The sequence below is a fragment of the Ricinus communis genome, chromosome 3 (genome assembly GCF_019578655.1).
Source record: "Ricinus communis isolate WT05 ecotype wild-type chromosome 3, ASM1957865v1, whole genome shotgun sequence".
Taxonomy (NCBI): domain Eukaryota; kingdom Viridiplantae; phylum Streptophyta; class Magnoliopsida; order Malpighiales; family Euphorbiaceae; genus Ricinus; species Ricinus communis.
In genome coordinates this window covers 23,142,595-23,163,004 of record NC_063258.1, presented here as the reverse complement: position 1 = coordinate 23,163,004, position 20,410 = coordinate 23,142,595, and the positions used below count along the sequence as shown (strand labels likewise).

The window sequence follows — 20,410 nt, the reverse complement described above, 5'->3', positions numbered from 1 at the left end:
TCAATCAGAGTTGTTCGTATTATTATTATTGAGAATAAGAATAGGCATGATATCAGGAGCCATTCTTATGCATAACATATCCCAAAATTTCTTCTATTCACCTAAGGTTGCTAAAATCAGATTCAATAACATCTTTCACACTCTACTGACTGACTTTTTGCAATATATATATATATATATATACATTATAATTTGACGATGGAATTCTTTCATTTAAAAAGCTGCCATGTGACCAGTCCTTACATTGATAATAGAAGATTCAAATCAATTTTGCCACCTACCAATCTTATTTTATAAGTTTGACTGCTCACAAGTGCCAAATATCCTGAGTAGACAGGCAATCAAATTAATCAAATGTAGCAGTGGCATCTCTGTGTGTGTATATATATATATATGTATATATACATGTATCTATCTTCCTTGGTTCTTTTATATCTCTTTTCAGTTCTCTGCAACTTCACATAATTAAGCAGTCTGTAGAAACAAATATTCAGTCATGTTACTCATCGCCACAAACACTGTTAGACTTCCCTATTACAGCCAAAACATGCAAACCAAAATCCCATATTCAGGTTAGAATTTGGTTTGTTTTAAGACTAAATTAAGTCTATTTTTCGTCAGTGAGTGTACCTTTATATCTCTCACCAAGTGTGCATGCATGCATATTTTTCCACACAGATGCACACTGTTTTTCGTCCTACTGGTTTCTTAGGCTAATGGTAAAATGTCTTCAATTTAGAAGTAGGCATTAGTGATCAATTTTCGCCCATTAAGAGAAAAAATAGTCTTTTGATTTGATAGAGAGATAAACCTTTCCACTGTGCAAGCAACATTACAAAAATTTCTCACAATTTTCACTTTCTATAGCTAATAATGTACCCAAATAGCTTCTTTTCGGTGTAATTTAGGTTATTTTGAACCACAAGTAATTCTTTTTCCTGGTCTTAAAAGAATTTTCTGTATTTTCTTCTCAAGCAGCCATTCTTTGTGTTAAACATCAGTATAACTAAATTATAACTTCTATTTTCTTTTTCTCTCTTTGATTGAAAAATTGTATCCGTGTGATTTCCTTTCAAAGCAGGCACTCGTTCAAAATTGCTACCATGTTCAAGTGTTGATAAAGTTTCTCTCGTAAGTTTCTCACTGTCAATAATGCTTTTTTTTTTATCAATAATTAATAATTAATTTTTTTATATTACAAATAGGTTTAATTGCAAAAAAAAAATCTATACTTTGCACTTGTTATCAAATTTAGTATGGACTGTTCAAATTTTTAATTTTAGCATCAAATTTTAACATTGATTTCAATTTTAACTTCCGGTGAAATTATCAACAAAATTTGTTGATATGCCATAAAATCTAGTAATAGCAATAAAAAAGAGTAATTCAGTCAATACTCTCACTATTAAAATATTATTGTTTAAGCACATAAAATTCATGAAACTCCAAAATTAAAAAAAAGAATAAAAATTATGTACTTAAATAATAATATTTTAATAATGGAACGAATAAACAATTCTAATATTAACTTGGTTCTTTTTTATCATTGTCGGAGTTCACTCCAAGCTAGCAAATTTGACAGATAATTTTATTAAATACTAAAATTGAAATCATTGTTAAGGTAATGATGTTAAAATTGAAAATTTAAAAACTATATGTTAGATTTAATTTCAGAATTCTTTTGATAATTAAGCCTTATAAATATGTGCAGAAAAATCGAACTTAACATTTAGTTCAAATAGATATTATCATAAAATTAAACATTTGGTTATATCCATAACTCAGTCGTAGTCGAAGGTGTTAATACTCATAATAGGTATCAATCAAGTATATTCATAGTAGGAAGATCTTTCCAGAATGAATAACTAACCTTAGTCTATACAGTGAAAATAAAGCTAAATTCAGATTTCATTGATAAAAATTAATTATATTTCTATAAGTAAAAAAAATTATATATATATATATATATATATGTATAATCGGAGTGAAACTTACAGAATGAAGAAAAGAAATTTATAACAAGAAGCAAGCTTCTTGAGAAAGCTAGGCTATCAGTTTCTTCCTATGATACTGCATGGGTGGCTATGGTTCCTTCTAAAGAATCAAGAGAGAAGCCAATGTTTCCAGAATGCTTGGAATGGGTTATGAAGAATCAGCATCCTGATGGATCATGGTGCTCTAATTACCCAGGGCATCCCCTGCTTGTAAAGGACTCTCTCTCTTCTACTTTGGCTTGTGTGCTTGCCCTTCATAAATGGCAACTCGGGGATTCACTTGTCCAAAGAGGTAATCACTTCCACAATTATCTCAGTCATTTGACCATAGCTACATTAGACCTAAATCATAATCTTTCAAAGAGATTAGCCTAAAACATGACTTAATTAATATTGTGAGCGACTCAATCTATTGCATACTCGTAATTTTTCTTCCCATGATGATGTAGGACTAGAATATATTGAGGCCAATTGCTGGGCTGCTATCGATGAGAAACAACTCACACCAATTGGGTTTGATATTATATTTCCTGCCATGATCGAACTTGCATTGCAAAATGGATTAGAGCTTCCTTTGGACTCATCTTTGCTTGATGGATTGCAGCTAAAGCGAGACACTGAAGTTACAAGGTCTTCTTTTTAACTCCTATATTTTCTAGGAATAAAAGCCAATTCGGCACTTAAACTTTTCATAGAGAGTCAGATTCATTGAATATTAATTTTTATGGAAAATAAATATATGATTTGTAATTACATAATATAATGATGTAAGTATGTATCCAAAAGAAAAAAAAGAGAGAGAAATTATTTATACAATAAACTCATTCTACTAATGGAATTATTAATTAATTTGAACCCAAATATACTGGGAAATTGATGAATAAAATAAAATAAAATCGTATATAGATGTGATCTGAAAGCAACAAAAGCCTATCTGCTAGAAGGAATGGGAGGGAATTTTGAGTGGGAAGAGATAATCAAACATGGAAGAAGAAGTAATGGGTCCTTTTCCAATTCACCGTCAGCAACTGCAGCTGCTCTCTTCCACAACCATAGCCAACCATGTTACAATTATCTCAGCTCCCTTTTGATGCAATATGATAATGCAGGTAATTTTTATAATTATTTACTAGAGATGTCACATTATAAGATAATATATATATAAGTCAAACCAACCAAATATTTTATTCTAGTTATTTTCGTATTAAATAGATTCAAATTCAATTATAATAGTGGACTCTACACTTGGCTTGCTCATTCAACTCTCATCTTATTAAATTAAGTTAATTTCTAATATTAATATTAATATTGAAAACTATTATTGAACTCTTGCACTTAAAGTTATTTTGTCTTACCATTAGATCAGGATATTAATTATGGTCAATATAATATTAAAAAAAATTAAAATTCTAACATGCGAACTGAGTTATCACTAGAAATCCTATAAAATATGTTTACCCATTTGGGCTAAACAAATTGGTTATTTTCCAATGGTTTTCAGTTCCCACGGTCCATCCATTAGAGATATACAGCCAGCTTCGTACAATTGACAATTTTCAGAAGTTGGGAGTTGATAGATATTGCAGAAATGAAATTGAAAATGCTTTGGATAACATATACAGGTGTTTACGAAACACCTTTCATAAAAGGAATTCAACTCTTTTTTTAGCTCTGTTATCGGGTTTCTGGCTACTGTCATTTGACAAGATTTTATCCTTTTTTTGTTTTGGAAGATATTGGCTGTTGAGAGATGAAGAAATTTATTCAGACATTAACTGTTGTGCCTTAGGATTTCGTTTACTGCGAATGCATGGATATGATATTTCTTCCGGTAAAAAGTCACTTTAATATTTAGTCTTTAAATGCAGTGATTTATTTCCGACTTCATAAAGATTATTCCTCTTAACACACGGATATATTTCTAACATCTTACCATATCAGCAGGAATTATATTTCTAACAGCTTTTTCCTGCAAATCTTTGGTGCAGAGGCATTGTCACAATACTCAGAAGAAGAACATTACTTCAGTTCAGTGAGTCCACAATTCAAAAATACAAACACAATCTTGGAGTTATTCAAGGCCTCAAAGATAATGATATACCAAAAAGAACCTGTTCTTGAGAAGTTAGAAGCATGGACAGGTTCTTTCTTGAAACAGCAAATGCTTACAGGCGCTATTCAAGATCAGAGACTACGTGAAGAGGTAAGGCAATAGATCTACAATGGGAGTGAAGGAAAGCAATATACATTACCAAACTACTTCACATTTTTTCTGTTTGATAAATGACATTTCAGGTGGATCATGTTCTAAAATATCATTACCACAGTTTAGATTTTCTTGAGAGGAGGTGGATAATAGAGCAACAGAAAACAGATAGCGTTCAGCTTCTGAAAACATCTTATAGGTAAAATTTCTCAAGACTTTTATGACTTTCTCATCTCATCTTGAGGAATAATCTAACAGTTATTTTGGCCATCTCAGGAGTCTCAATGACGACAATAAAAATATATTGGCACTGGCAATCCAAGATTACAACATGTGTCAATCTTTATATCAAGAAGAATACAAGGATCTTGAGAGGTAGAAACTTCATCTCCAGGCTCATGATTGTTTTTGGAAATAAGTAAGACGGAAGACGATAATTCATTTTTGCAAATACGCAGATGGGTCAAGGATTGCCGATTCGATGAACTGAAATTCGCTAGGCTTCTTTTACTCAATTGCTACTACGCCAACACTGCAATCCTCGCTGCGCCTGAACTGGCAGAGGCTCGAATCTCCATTGCTAAAAACAGTGTCCTGGCTACTGTTATTGATGACCTATTTGATGTTGGTGGTTCTCAGGAAGAATTGCAAAACCTAATTCAGTTGGTTGAGAGGTCCGCTGACTTTTTTCATTTGCTAAAGAAAAAATTCAGGATTTGCGGTCCTAGCTTCCTATATATATTTTGCCCGGCCTCCACATTTTCATGATGTTTACATTTCCACTAATTATGTAATGCTCACAGGTGGGGAGAAACTTCATCTATTGGCTTCTATTCTGAACATGTTGAGATAATTTTTTCAGCATTAGAAAACATGATTAAAGAGCTTGATGCCATTGCATTCAAACATCATGGAAGAAGTGTCGAACGCCACTTAGTCCAAATCGTGAGTTTTGAAACATATTCCTAACGACTAGCCAATACATATTTCAATGTATAGAATCTAACATTGAGCATCGATGTCTTCCTTCTTCGTCTTCTTCTTGCAGTGGAATAATTTGATCAAGTCTATGATGAAAGAGGCTGAATGGGCTCGAGGAAATGTGATACCACCACTAGATGAATACATGGAAGCTGCATACATTTCGTCTGCCTTAGGACCTATTTGTCACATAACGACCTACTTTCTGGGGACAACATTACCTGAGAAAGTGATGGCTGGGCCAGAAATCTGTAATCTCCTTAAGCATGTCGGCTTGGTTGGACGACTTCTCAATGATCTGAGATCTTTCAAGGTAGGACTCATACCTAGAAAATAGTGCCTTCCTGTTGCCTGTGAATGAACTTACTCTTTCCCTTTAGTAATCCAATATTTATAGACTAAACTTAATGTAAATTTTTAGAGAGAGTGTGAAGAAGGTAAATACAACAGCATACATCTACGTGTACTCCATAGTCAAGGGACCATGACAGAAGAAGAAGCCATTGATGAGACAAAAAAAGACATCGAAAAGTATAGGAAAGAAATGCTACGGCTTGTGGTGCAAAAGAAAGAAAGTTCACTTCCAAAACCTTTCAGGGATTTCTTTTGGAGGTTCTGCAATTTACTGCACTACTTTTACATGGACAATGATGGGTACTCGAATCCAAAAACTAAGATGGCTAATGATGCAAAGGCAGTTCTCTGGGAACCAATCACTCCATAATTCTTAAATCAGCAAAAGTAGCAAGTTGATACTTGCCCGGTGTTTGTCTTGGGTTTATAGACTCACTCTCAGTTTAACTTTTTATCCCTAACTTCACCTGCCTTAGCATAGGCTGCTTGCTATTTTCATAATACACCTCACCGTGCCATATGTTCAAAGCCATCTAAGCTGTCTCTATACCTTGTATTATGGTATCCAAAAGCCAAAATGGAAAAATAATTTTTCAAATGGAAAAATAATTTTCTCCTATATATACACAAAAATCAGAAAATGGAGTGCTACTTACTACTAATATACAAGTAGCAGGCTCGCCTGGTCAGCTAGCTTGGGAGAACATTACATTTGTGAGCAGCAGTAAGGTTGCATTTCCCTTTTTTTTTTCTTGGAGGCTTTAGACCAAACATATCAAATATGCCTAAAAACAATTTTCTTTTAATTGCTAATAATCAATATATTCAAGATGATACTCTTCTCAACAACAATGTCAATCAGGCTCTATGGATATTTAGGATTCATTAGGTAATTGTTAGTCGGAACACATGTGGAGATGAGTTTTGGTTTCAATATTGAAAGTATCCAAGTTAGACAATCTATATAATCCAAGAAACGAGAACAGACATTTAAAAGATACCCGAGAAAGTTGAACTAGTGGCTCTTCTTTCTTCTTGATGCTATTTCTAAGGCCCAAGCTTTGCCCACTTCAGTCTGAAACTTTCCTGCATGGATTTTGAACAAAATTTAATAAAGAGGGCAATAAGGCTATCCCTCCTACCACAGAATTTAAATGCAAGCTGTGATACATCTCACTATTAATGTTTCAATCATGCTAATACATAAAAACAGATTTGAGTTGAAACATTCATCAGCTGTCTATAGGCAAGCATTTTCAATCTTCAAACACAATATTAATATCCAACATCTTGTTTTAAGTTTTAGTACTCCTTATTAGCAGTCAATCCTGTTTTAGCTAATCTCTCTAAACACATCTAAAACCTTTATTTCCTTCTCTTTCTTCTGGCATGAGACAGTTACTGTCTAATATAACAATAATGCTTAGCAGGCTATGCAAAAAAGTTTTCAAAGAAAGAAAAATGATATAAAATGAAGAGAAATAAACTGCTGTTCGGTGTGTCTATATTCAGAACCTGCGCTCCTATGTGCACAGCATTTATCAAGAACTTTCCATCCTTAATTCACCAAGTGATTCAAAGGTAAGCAATAGTCTCTAACCATTATCCGAACACAGAAAGCAGCAACACATGCACACATTAGATAACCAAAGTCTCTAAACTTTGAAAAAGAATGTTTTCATTACATCTTCCCACTCCTGAGCACAAAAATAGATTAGTCTTCGCCAGGAATTTCCCCATGCCTCCAACTCTCAAACATCTATTGAACCGCAGAGATGCCATACCCGCAAAGTGCTATGAGGCCATGACAAAAAGATTAGTTCCCACGTATTTATGACAATATTTTTTCCTCTCCAACACTACATGTAATCCCACTTATCCTTCCTTGAGACATTGTCATTCAGGTTTATTTAGAATCCATATGAAGAACAAAGGAATTATCACATTACCCTTGGTAATTTACAAAGAGTAATATCTGAAATTTTCGTGTGCAATTCTCAAGTTGCAAGGTACAGACCTCGAATGCTTGGCAATACCATCAGTCCCAACTATACATGAGAAGCTACTTAGGAAGTTTGCAGAAGTGAAACTTGGAGGTCATTTCTTACGATTTTATCACAAATATGTCTCTATTAGCTTTGAAATTGATTGCAATTTAATTTTTAATCAGAGGGCCATACTTTCACTCATAAAGAAGATTCTCATTAGAATCCAATTATGCCTCATGAGCCATCTTACCCCACTATGTTAGATGAGACAATTTTGGGTTGCTCCATCTTTCTAAAACTAGTACTATTGCATTACACTAAGAGAATAGCGTTTCTGCATACTTCTACATTTTCAGTAGCACCTTGATGACTGAGTATGCTCACCTTCATCTATACCAAACTAAATATTTGCAGCACCTAACCCAACTATGAATGGCTTAAAAGCACATACTCTCATTAAATGACTATTTCTTGAGTACATAGATTAAGAATAACAAAAAACATAGAGAAACACAATGAAATAAAGAAGGCTCTCACATCCTTTAATCTACTAGTGACTAATATCAATATCACAAGTTCTAGTAGAATGTGTGAACCTTTGTCCAATCCAATGAGACAGAAACTAACTTGCTAATCACCTTTTGAGAACAACCAAAGGCTAATGCATCAGTGCCTGGACTTTATTTGTTTTTCTCTCACACATCAAGTTTGCAAAGGGTAGACAATGGGGCAAAAAGAAAAGAGGTACCGAAAATGGGGAAACTTTTACCAAGCAAGGAAAGAGAAAGGAGGGAAAAGAAAAGGAGTACAAAAACTCATTGTAGAAGAAGTGCCCTAGGGCTCACAAAAAGTTCTCTGAATTGGTGAGAAAGGGAGGCCAACCTGTTCCAAATTATTTATTTGTCACTATAGTGACAGATTTCAAGAATAAGAGAAGGAAACATGTTATTTCACCTATGAAAAACAGCTTGCAATTCACTTGTATATCCTTTTCTCCTCTATATCTAAATAAAAGGAGGAGCAAAAAAATCTCTGCTTAAATATTTTTCTCTGCATTTTCCTTCCCCCTCCCTTTTGCCTCTTCTTTTCCAATTGAAGCATCGTATTTCAAGGGTCCTCAATTCAACTATTACTTTTACTATTTGTTTTCCTTGAATGAAGTCCAAAACATTATTTAGCTGGATCAAAAAATTGAGGTGGTCCAGATAAAATTAGGAAATATTGCCCAGCAAAATACACTTCCCTCTTCCTTAAAAGTAGTATAGGATCTAAGAGTCTCCTATGGAACAGTGAAATGGTAAATTCAGAAGGTCCACGACACTAGGTACAACATACACCTGGGAACTTGAATCCTCAATTTTCATAATGAATTACATAATCTTTAGAACACCTTATATTTTAATCCTATAGCAATTCTACTCCATAAGTTTTAAATGAAAAAGCATTTGTCTACAAGTAGTAATAAAATATTTCTTCTTAATCCCCAGGCTAGTAAGTTTTCATATGTACACAAACCTAATATGTTCAATCCACAACAGCTCAAGGAATATATAACCATTCCATTTTAAAGCAAGTGAAGAGTTCACTTTGAGGAAATCAAGGAGCCAAGAGTATATTATATGAGGTATCAAAAGGGACTTTAATTTACAGTAGATAGAGTGCTACTTATAAGTTCGCATTAGAAGCTTGTTTCAGTAGCCGTTAAGGTTATACTGGAAATATGAGAGAAATGTATTTGAATCTAGTGCTTCCATATAAATTGAATTAGCCGCAAAGGTCAAACAGGAAATATAACAGAGACTGAAATTGAAATCTTACCAGCAGTTGACTGGAAAAACTCGTCCAAATCCCTGTCTTGTTCTGCAGGATGCCAGAAACAACTTCAGTTGCCATTATTTCTTATCCACTGAGATTTCTTAGAAACGAAAGTAAGATGAAGATTAAAATAAGGATATATTATTTCATTTATCCCTCCATCATCCCAACCCAATGGGATTCAAAGTTTTGATGAATGAGGCACATCCCCTAGTCAAAAACATCCAGAGTATAAGAAGCGAGTCTCGAATAGCACAGATTCCTTTTCTTTTCCCCTTTTTCTCTTTGCAATGAAAATGTGACAATCCATAAACACTCAAATTTTAGGAACAACTAAGATTCAGTTCTCATAAATAACTAGCTCATATTCAGGCAAGCGTTCACTTAAACATACAGTGCAGGGAACAATGAGATCAGGAAGAGGCCTCACCATTTTCATATTCTAAGGCTTGAAGGATCATCTCCACCTAGATACAAAAAAGGAAGGAAAAAAAAAATCAGATTATCCAGTGTACTTGAAATAACCAAACAAATGTGAAGTATTTTTTATTACTGCAAAGTCAGCAGCATATCTTGTACAGCCACTTGCAGCCAATATTAAGCTATGCCCAAATTAAATTTGCAGCTATATGCTATCAGTACCAATTGCTCATCTGCCATTTACTTTTAGTTAAATTTCAGAATAGCACACTACAAAAAGGGGAAAAAAGAGCACGAGGGAAATGTTCACATCCAAAATACCTGCAATGATTAATATGCCATCTATTGTCAACTTAAACCATATTGTCCTAATAGCCTAACTAATTCATTGGAGAATCAAGCAAAGCTTATATCATAATCATAGAATCTTAATTTTAATCAAATAAGTTTTAAGCATTATTGCTATTGACAAATAAACAAGGTCAAGAAAAACAACTCAACCATATATTTTAGAGTGAAATCGTTGTGTTTTAGGAATTGTAAGATCCATCTTCAAATACTATTTTCAATCACTATTGTATGCATTAGTTCACAGCCCTTCTAAAGTCATACTTTCAAAGCAACAAGTCGAACAAAGAGAGAGTGTAAATAGGAGGATTTCATAGAAAAACATGAAACTGGAACTCACATTAACTATTATAGAGGTTAATCAATATTACAACAAACGTTCAAAATAGTTGCAAAAATAAATACCTTATCGAAGTCCTTCACAATTTTAGCTTCAGGTGATGAATTCTCCTCATACTCCATCCACAACTGGCTTATTTCCTTGGCTGCGATTCAAAAATCAATGCAGTTAGAATTAAATAAGACAAATCAAGAACCACATTTAGTTTTTTTAAATTCGATTTTCTAACCCCTGAGTCCTCCTCCAAGTAATTTGCACATGTGGTCTAATGCTTCCCGCTCTTTTCGACTTTTTTCTTCCTTAGGTATCCCATCCGATGGGGTTATATCACCAACAATGGCTGTTTTGTTTTAACCAAATATATACTTACATGATAAACCACAAAAAAAACTTAAAAAAAATTACCATGAATAAAACAGTTCTGATGATGAAATGAGTCTACCTTCTGCAATATCATGAACAATTGCCATTTTTACGCACCTGAAAGAAAAGAAAAATAACAACACTTCGATCAAATTCCAGGAAACTTCAAAAAGAAAAAAGAAAAAAGAAAAGAAAAGAAAAACCCTAACTTGTCACGATCAATGCCGGGAATATCGGGAGCAATAAGAGCCATCAATCCCATTCTATACATATGATCAGCTATTGATTCTGGATTCTTCACATCTCTTTTTATCCATCCTGCTCTTTTCGTTTTCTAATTCCAATTTAACCCAAAAAAAAAAAAAGCACAGACATTAATTGCTTTTGTTTCATTTTATTAATTAATTACTGAGAGAGTATTAATATAATATAACATTAGCATACCTTGAGGCTGTGGCATAAAGAGAGGAAGTCAATAGCAGAGGAAGAAGAAGAAGGAGCAGCGTCATTTGCCAAAGAGGGGATGACATTGTCACCGTCATTGACGGATGAAGCAGATGATGAAGCTTCCGTGGCCATGCGATGATTATGGTGAAGTCTAGAGTTGGTCGCCGGCGAAGAAAGGAGGAAGGATTTGAAAGAGAGGTGAGAGGCTGTGAAAGCTGCAGGTGCAAACAAGTTTAGGGAAGATGATGTTTTACACAGCACAACTCTGCTTCCACTTCCCATTTTGTGTTTTACGGCTTCTTTTTTTTTTTTTTTTTTGCAAAGTTATTTTTCTAATATTCAGATCAGAATTTTAAATATGGGTTTCAGTTAATGGCTTTTGGATTTCTGTAGATGCATCTGGATTGTCCACGTCCACCGAGTCTTGGGCACGGACGGTATAGATATATGCGGAGCATCAATTCATCCAAAATCATTGTTTTGTGGTATGGGTGTTTAATAAATTCTCATTGAAATGGCATATTTGTTTTGTGTATTTGATAAAAATAAATAAATTCAAATATACAATAATTAAAACATATATATATATATATAAACATTATTATTATTCTTATTATTATTAATATAGACATCTTCATTTACATATTTTTGTTATTTTTATCAGTTAAAACTTAATTAAATTATAAATATAAGAAATACGAAAGAGTTCATTTTGATGAGACTGGAAATAGATCAAATGGCTGAGATTTTAAGGGGTATAAGATGGATTTTTTTTTATTTTGAATTTTGATTTCAAACGGAATATTTTTTAAAAAATTAGAAATAATACTAAAATCAATAAAAAATATCATTTACTGTATAATTTTTAAAAAAAAATACTGTTTTTTAATTTTTTTTCCAAAAGTATGGTTATTTTTTATTATTTTTTGATTTTTTTAGTTGTTTAAAAAAGTGAAAAATAATTAAAACTGTAATTTTAAAAAAAAATAAAATAAATCGTATTTTTATATAAAAAAATTAATACTGCAAAAATAATAAGAAATAAAAAAAGCATAGATACTTTTGTCATTTTCTCAATACTTTTTATCATTTAGGCCCAAGTGAAATGAAGGCATAGTTAAATACTTGAATTGAGGAGGTTTTTTTGTGTTGTAGTATATAATAACATAATTCTTTCAGTTAGTGAAACTTCATAAATTTAAATTAAATTTACATAAAAAAATCTTAATACATAACTTTTATGTAAGATTTTATAAATGTTACAAACTAATATTCTTTTATTTAAAAAATTTTAAAAAAAAATTATGTAAATCTAATCTAAATTTTACATTTTTTTCTTGATAACATATAGAAGTAAAGGAAAAATGAACTCATTATAATTTCGTTCACTCTAGAATTCCATCTTAGATTGGGGAGAGGAATGAAATTGAAAAGACTGCCAGCTTTTATTTTGAAAAGGAGGCTGGAGCAAATGACGGGATTTGCAGGGCTCTTGTAAAATCTGGTAACCAATTTTCCTGTCAAAACAGCATATGATAGAATTTGAAAGATCTCAAGCAATTCTCCCATTTGTTCGGAGAGTTTTGTTTACATGGTCATTCTATAGTGTCCAGCATCTCTCTTGGGAGACTTTTCAGGTGACTACTTTGTTTCCATGGATAAATCCTTCATTCATATAATATATTAGTGATCAGTTGCTGGAGAATTTTACTTTCCTAAGCTCTGCATGCGGTTGACTGTAAACAAGGCCCATAGTTGTGGTTCCTTAATTGCAAGAAGCATATAATTTTCTTTCTTTACAAATGTATTATGCATCTGCTTCCTAGCGTACACAATATAAATTAAATAAAGCTTGTGACTGTGCCACCTATGACTTTCTCATTGTGTTTCCTGGTTACAGTTATGTCTTTGATCTAGCTAGTTCCTGCACAATTTTGATATTCATTTTAATCCAAGTGCATGCCATTTTCGCAGGCAGGATATATACTACAAACAGGATGTCAATGCAGGATCACCCTTGCCATCTCCACACTTGACACTAGGATTTATAGAAGCAAATGCAAGCAACTCTTGATTTCTGTCGAACAAGGTTGCATCTTCTTCACTCAAAGACATCCAAACTTCAACTCCTTTGCCATCCGTCGCATCGATCATCAGGACATAATTCTTTAGCACCAAATTGGTGACAATTGCCCATGTTGGCTTTCCCCACCCAAAATCAATCTCATATAATGGGAACCCACATAAACTTGTGAAGCTATACAAGTCTGTATCATCTCTGTTGTGCAGTTCTCCGAACTCCTTGGCAAACTCTAGCAATCCTGCCATGTCTATCGTTTGACCTCCTTTTGCTACATCATTAGACATCCTTTCTAGCCCTTCTCTTAAAAGGGAAACCAAGTCTGCCAACTCTAGATTACTCGTCGTGACCTTTGTTTCGACAATAAATTTGCCGGAAAGGTTTCCAATATAGTTCTGAGGCAAGGGCGGCACCAACCTTCTGCGGAAGTTAAGAGCCTGAGTAAGAACAGAAGATTTTGCACAGCCTGATTGCTTTGATCTTGATATGGTCATCAAGCATTTCCAAAAGAATGCAGTCACAGCTTCAACTCGAGTCGGCTGTTGCACGCATTTGCTTGCAGCTTTGGCCTTTAGAATGGAGACCTTAGAGGCATCAAGAACATACCTCCTTGTTTTACATTTTGTCAACTCCAGGATCAATGGTGGTGGTGGTGGCAGGAGTGACGGTTCTTTCATTGAAGGAATTATAGTGTCAGAGACAAAATGTGGAAGCACCACATGTGGTGGTGGGGATCCAAGAGACATTGTGGCCCAAGCCCCCAAGAAAGTGCCCAAAGAGGCGGCATCTGTAATCTTGTGGGAGAGACTAACTCCAATTACTAATCCACCACAGGCGAAGAAGTTACATTGAACTATAGCACCTGTCAATGTTGAACTTAGATCAATAGGCATCAATTTTTCAAGAAAATCATTATCGGGTCGTTCAAACACGTCTGAAATAGCGCAATTAACTTGAGCTTCAGTATACTGAATCCCACAATCAGTGCACTCCACGAAAGAATTGTCTGTAATTTTACCAGCTAGTGGGTAGAAAAGAGTAAGAGCTTTCGACAAGGATGATTTCAGTCGTTGAGATTGCTCTTTGATGTGATCATGAATATTACTAGTGTCACCTTTTGAAGGGTAAAAGAGAAGGATGGGCGTGGACATAGCAAAATTTAATTGATCAAGAAGGGAGAGCTTGATATATCTAAGGTGTTGAGGAGTCGGAGAAGATGGTCTGATGGTTTGTTTTGTGATAATGTCAATTCTCACTGCTTTAGCCATGTCCATTGATGAGGCAGTTGCAAGTTTTTGGCTTTAGGTATATGTCTTGTGACTTCTGTCACTTGGGTTACATCTATATAATATTAGAGAAAGCAATTCTAACATTAAATGAAAAGCTTCTTAATGGCCTATCCGTTTAATTTCTTTATATTCACTTTGTTTTAATTGCACATTTAGTTTTAGAATGACTAATTAATAAACAGTTACTCTAGTTTCTTCTTTTTTTCTTTTTTATTTTCATTTTGATCCGTCCCAAATTATACTCTATTTTCTTTTATAATTATTAATTTAATAAATAATTTTAAGAAAATATCTTTTTTTAATTAAAATAGAATGGGAGAAATTATTAGCTTCAATTTCATTTTAACAGTAAAAAGAATATTTATTTTTAAAATAATAGTAATTGTCTGAAAATATAATAATAAACGACTAGTTTAATTGATATGTCTGTCACTATATAATATAAATAGAGAGAGACAGAAAGTTATTTACTTTAATTATTTTTTTATGAGTGCAATTAAACTGAGTTTGAACTTAATTGTCTCTAGCTTTAACTTAATTTATTTATCATCAAGTTGATCCCACACCAATTTTATCATATTTTTATTGGCACTCTGAAGTTTTCCTAAGATCTGTTCTTTTTCTAAAAATTTAAATTTTAAGAATTTAAAATTTTGAGACTCGCAATTCTTAAAATGTATAATTCTTAAAAAAAAATTAAAATTTATTACTTTTAATAGATGAATTTGAAACTCTGTTTTTTATATTTGAAATTCCATTGTTATTTTTATATTAGAAATTACATAAAAATTCTATAATAAATTAAAATGATTTGTTAATACAATCTTAATTTTTAATTATTAAATTATATTTCTTTAAAAAATATTCAAAATTACAATTGAAGTACGAGTTAAGAATTTAATATAGAAAAATATTTTTTTAAATAAAAATAATTTTTTAAATAAAAATATTTTATTAGTAGAAATTTAATCAACTAAAAATTTAAATTTAAATTAATACATAAATTTTTTGAGTTTAAAGTGTCAGGCTACACAGTTTTCAGGAATTATCTTTTTTATTTAGGTGAAATTATCTTTTTCAAATTTAAATTCTTGTGAATTTAAAGTCAAGTCTTTAATATCTAAAAAACAGTAAAATTTTATAAATTCTTTATAAATTTTAATTCTATGATTATTTTCTATTAAAAGAATAAACCTTATTAACCTCCGATGCCGCTCAATTTTTATTTAATATATCATATACATCTTAACTACTATTTTTGACATATTTTGCTTTCAACACGGAGATTTTGTTTTTAAAAGGTTTAGTTGTCAAAGAAAATTTTATATTCTGTATTTATATAATATGTAGTTTTTAGATTTTTTATTTTAGTATCATATTTTAATATAATTTTAATCTTAATTTTCAGTAAAATTATCCGTCAAATTTACTACATAATCCGAACTCTAAAATGGTAACAAAAAAGAGTTGTCCAATATTATAGTTGTTAATTCATCCCAGTACTAATATATTATAGCTTGCGCATGTAAAATTATTTATTTCTTCTTAACTTTAGATTTTCGTTAATCTTATGTGTTTATATTAATATTTTAGTAATAAAAGTATTGGCTCAATCTCTTTTTTTTCTTTAATCAACAAGGCTCACGCGTATATCAATAAGGCTGATAATGAAAATTCAAATTGAAATCAATATTAAAATATGATATTAAAATAAAAAAAATTAAAAATAGATGCTAGATTTAATAAAATAATGCAAGTACTATATTTATTTGGCAATTAAGCCTTGTTAAAATCCAATACATGCTACAAAAGAACAACTGAGTGTATTTATACACAATCACAAAAATATTGGAAGTAGGTTGATGTTCTAAATAATATTATACTAGTCCTGGATCAGTACGTAACACGGCCTCTATTATTATTTTAATTATAAAATCAAATTTATAAGTAAATGTAATATAAATTTTAATATTCAATATTTATTTATAGTATTTTAAAAATAACAGTAAATTAAATATTTTAAATATTTTTATAATTTTTAATATTTTGAAATTTTATTAGTATAATTATATAAAAATTATCTTGATAATATTTATTAATTGATTTTAGTATTATATAAATTAATAATGTCAATATAATTGATATCACTATTTTTTACTTTAAAATTATTATAATATCAACAGATTAATTTATTAGTGAATATATGATATTGAAAAATTTTAAAATATTATTTTTAAATTAAAATTATTATCTAATTATAAGATTAATTAATTAGTTAATATAATATTAAAATATAATTAATATCTTATTTTTTAAAATACAGCTAAACCAAGTGGCCCAAAACCTAAGATTCAAAATTTTAATAACTTTTGTTCTCACAAGTAAGGATCTGCATTCAATCAGTTGAGTTTAAAATCAAATTTAATTAGATCTATCAAATAAATCAAACTATTTTTTAAAATAAATTAAATCAAATTAAATTTTTAAATAATTTAAAATAATCAAATTATATATAAATACAAACTGAATTAAGTTAAATAGTATGTAAATCACAATAATCAAATCGAATCTAAAATAATTTTAAACTAAAATAAAATTAATAAAAATAAAAAATTGATCATTTTAGTTAATTTAGATTTTTAGTATAAAACCGAACCGAACAGATATAATTTTGGCTTTTAAGAAAGCTAAACCAAATAAATCTAACTTACAAACAAAATAATCGAATTTACAAAAAAAAATAACTAAACCGAACTGCTTTTTTTTTTTTTGGAAATTTGTCCATTCTTTTATTAAATATGTTAAATATTGTTTATCATTTATGGTTTGATCTAATATATGAGTCGGTCTCTACATTATTTTTATTATATTAAAACTCAATTAAGTTTTAATAAAACTAATTATAACCCCCTTCCACGTTTGTCAAATGACTAAATTAGTAATTTAAAATTATAATTTGATCCTTAAATTTGTTATTAAGTATCAAATTTATCCAAAATTAATTTTATTATCAAATTAGAATAAAATTTTATTTTTAACATTAGTTAATTTTAGTGTCTAATAAAATTAAAAATTTACTATTTATTTTCTTATTCTAATTTTTATTTTTAATACAATTTAGTTCAAGAAATTTTAAAAATTTTATAACTACTTATATTTACACTAATATTATTAAATTACTATATAATTTAATTTTAATTATTAATATAAAATAAACGAAAGTGTAAAGTACATAAGTGAAATCACGTACTAAGCCTATTTTTATTTGGGGTAATTACTTTATACCTCTTATTTTTCTATATTACAGTTCTAACTATTAAATATTATTTAAAAATTATATTTTTTATTTTGTGATTTTATATTAAAAAATTCTTTCATCGGTATTTTTGTTAAGTAATCATTACTTATATTTAATTTTATACTATTTATTTTTTTATTTTCTATCTAAGATATAAGTTGTTCCTTATATTTTATTTATTACTTAAAATTTTTTTGCATGAAAGTCAATGCAACTAAAAATTAAGTTGATAAAAAGAAATTAATTTGATTTTTAATTTTTTATCAGAAGTTACTTTTTAATATAACAAAATTAATATTAATAATTTTATTTATTTTATTATAAAATTTAAAATCAAATTATATGAATTTTTGATAATATACGATACAAACTTTTTTAAAATTTTTGAATTTTTATTAAAATTAAATTATATTAAAAAATAAAACAAATAAAATAAAATTAATTAATTATTTTTATATAGATAAAAGAAACTAATAGTTAATTGATTAAAAGAAAAAAATTCTGATATAATAAATAAAATATAAAAGAAAACTTGGGTATTGAACAAAAAATTTAAAAAGTAAATAATATTTATCCAACTCACTTTATTAATTAAGTTCATAATTAGCTTCAACAAGTGTTTGTTGAAATCGAATTTCGAGTTTTAAATAAATGATAAGAGATTTAGTTTTGGTCGAATTTTAAATAAATAATAAAAGATTTAATTTTAGTTGAATCTATATTTGACATATAAATTTTATATTCATCTGATCATTTTAAATATTTTAATTTAAATTTTAGTTATTTAATTATTTTAAATATATTTAATTTTTAATAAATATTTCAATTTATATATTTTATAATATTTAAATGGAATGTAGATATCTGCTAGACTAAATTGAAGATTATTTAAAAATCTCTTAAATGAAAGTGGATTTTAATGATGAAAGATTTTGTAAATATGAATTTACCTTTAATTTTTATTTTTCTTTGAAAGGGAAATTTAGCTTTAATTTTGGTAGGCCAAATTTCTAGATAGGGATGCCCGTTAAATTGTAACCCACGTGACGCATATGTCCTAAAAATAGGCGTGGATGTTATTATCGCCACATGTGCTGCACATGGCTTGATTAATAATTTTCATTTCCTTTCTTTGTAAAATGAAAATAAATAATCTTTGATAAAGAAAAGAAAAAAAAAAAAAGAAGTCAAACAAAAATAAAACATTAATGGTTAATATTTGGATTCAGTTTTTACAGGGCAGGCGTACGTTAGGGCATGTGCAGTGAACTGAAACCAGTTTTTGGTAACCTCCAAAATCATTAATTCCCTCAAATTAATTGGGGAATATGTATATGATATCAAATCGTTCTGTAAATAAATAAATTGGATTTTTCTTCTGGCTTCCTTTTTTGAACTTACAGTTTGAACAATTCTTAAAATGAAAGCCAAATACCCTTTAAAAATAAAAATTTAAAAAAACTTTAAAACTTTATTTTTTTTCAAGTTTAGTTGATAATGCAAAGTTTGGGTTAGTTGAAAATTTTGTGCCTAATAATATAATGGCTTTTCTATGAGCAAATTTTGTGGTCTAAATCAGTATGTTTGGGCTTTCTTGCTTCCGTTTTAGATGAAATGGTTGTTTTATATTTAATAATTATGTTATAAATTTTTTATTATAAGATTTTCTAAATTTAATAAATATAATGAATTCTTAATTAATTATATACTTAGTTTTTTATATGATGTTTATTTAATTTTATAATTGTATTAATCAAAAAAATTTATAATTATACACTTGGAACTTAATATATAAAATCTCTTTTATAGTTTTATTTGATAAATATATTTATTTTTAATATATGAGATTGAAGTTTATGTGTAATTCTATAGTTTTTTTATTAATTTATTAATCGATAAGTTAGATTTTAATTAAATACTGATTTTAATTCTAAAAAATAGTCTATTAATAATACTTAATTTCTTAATTGAATAATAATTAGTTTCTTAATTAGATAATGATTATCTTAAAAAATAGCATTTTAATTATATTTTGATATTATATTAACTAATAAATTAATTTTCTAAAAATAATATTTTAAATAGTAAATTTACTAATAAATTAATTTTTAATTATATAATAATATTAATTTATATAATATTAGAATTAATTGATAAATATGTTGAGAGAAATTTTTATATTAGTACATTAATAAAATTTTAATATTATTAAAATTTAAGTAAAAGAAATTAAAAATATCTAATTTGCTATTGTTTTTGAAAAATGATGAATATATTATTAAATATTAAAGATTTTATTAAATTTTATTTATAAACTTGATAACCATGTGATAATAACGGTTATTGTCACGTATGGGTAAACGACTAGTAGCTATTAATAACTAACATATTTCTTTTATTAAATAATAAAAATATATTTTGGCAATGATTAAATTATAAATATAACAAAGTAAAATTAATTTAAATAATAAAAGATACTTATATATT

At 29.3% G+C, this 20,410-nt stretch overlaps 3 protein-coding genes across 7 annotated transcripts; 1 reads left to right on the top strand and 2 right to left on the bottom strand.

The window, feature by feature from the left end:
* Window positions 1-433: 433 nt before the first annotated feature.
* Window positions 434-6,224, top strand: LOC8259343 (ent-kaurene synthase, chloroplastic). Of its 2 annotated transcripts, none has more exons than XM_002534411.4 (14): window positions 434-572; window positions 1,082-1,131; window positions 1,998-2,286; window positions 2,444-2,624; window positions 2,901-3,103; window positions 3,496-3,616; window positions 3,728-3,825; window positions 3,983-4,197; window positions 4,290-4,399; window positions 4,477-4,575; window positions 4,659-4,874; window positions 5,004-5,145; window positions 5,249-5,494; window positions 5,603-6,224. In XM_002534411.4, the coding sequence occupies exons 1-14, from the start codon at window positions 497-499 to the stop codon at window positions 5,903-5,905; spliced, it is 2,349 nt and encodes a 782-aa protein (XP_002534457.4). In that variant the 5' UTR covers window positions 434-496; the 3' UTR covers window positions 5,906-6,224. The 2 variants fall into 2 exon arrangements, with proteins under 2 accessions (XP_002534457.4, XP_048227987.1); XM_048372030.1 differs by having other exon boundaries at window positions 1,079-1,131.
* Window positions 5,075-11,605, bottom strand: LOC8259345 (5'-deoxynucleotidase HDDC2). Of its 4 annotated transcripts, XR_007215144.1 has the most exons (10): window positions 11,254-11,599; window positions 11,019-11,143; window positions 10,889-10,926; window positions 10,676-10,786; window positions 10,512-10,591; window positions 9,769-9,805; window positions 9,342-9,383; window positions 6,537-6,621; window positions 5,403-5,532; window positions 5,075-5,333 (listed from the first exon to the last, which is right to left on the bottom strand). XR_007215144.1 is itself a non-coding variant. In XM_015728506.3 (9 exons), the coding sequence occupies exons 1-8, from the start codon at window positions 11,536-11,538 to the stop codon at window positions 6,551-6,553; spliced, it is 789 nt and encodes a 262-aa protein (XP_015583992.2). In that variant the 5' UTR covers window positions 11,539-11,599; the 3' UTR covers window positions 5,075-5,532; window positions 6,537-6,550. The 4 variants fall into 4 exon arrangements, 3 of the variants coding, with proteins under 3 accessions (XP_015583992.2, XP_002534456.3, XP_048227988.1); XM_015728506.3 differs by having other exon boundaries at window positions 5,075-5,532; XM_002534410.4 differs by lacking the exons at window positions 5,075-5,333; window positions 5,403-5,532 and having other exon boundaries at window positions 6,375-6,621; window positions 11,254-11,598.
* A 1,301-nt stretch (window positions 11,606-12,906) lies between these two features.
* LOC8259344 (vinorine synthase) lies at window positions 12,907-14,916 on the bottom strand. Its single transcript, XM_048371659.1, has one exon. It carries the CDS (start codon window positions 14,608-14,610, stop codon window positions 13,243-13,245), a length of 1,368 nt encoding a protein of 455 aa, XP_048227616.1. The 5' UTR covers window positions 14,611-14,916; the 3' UTR covers window positions 12,907-13,242.
* Between the last annotated feature and the right edge of the window lie 5,494 nt (window positions 14,917-20,410).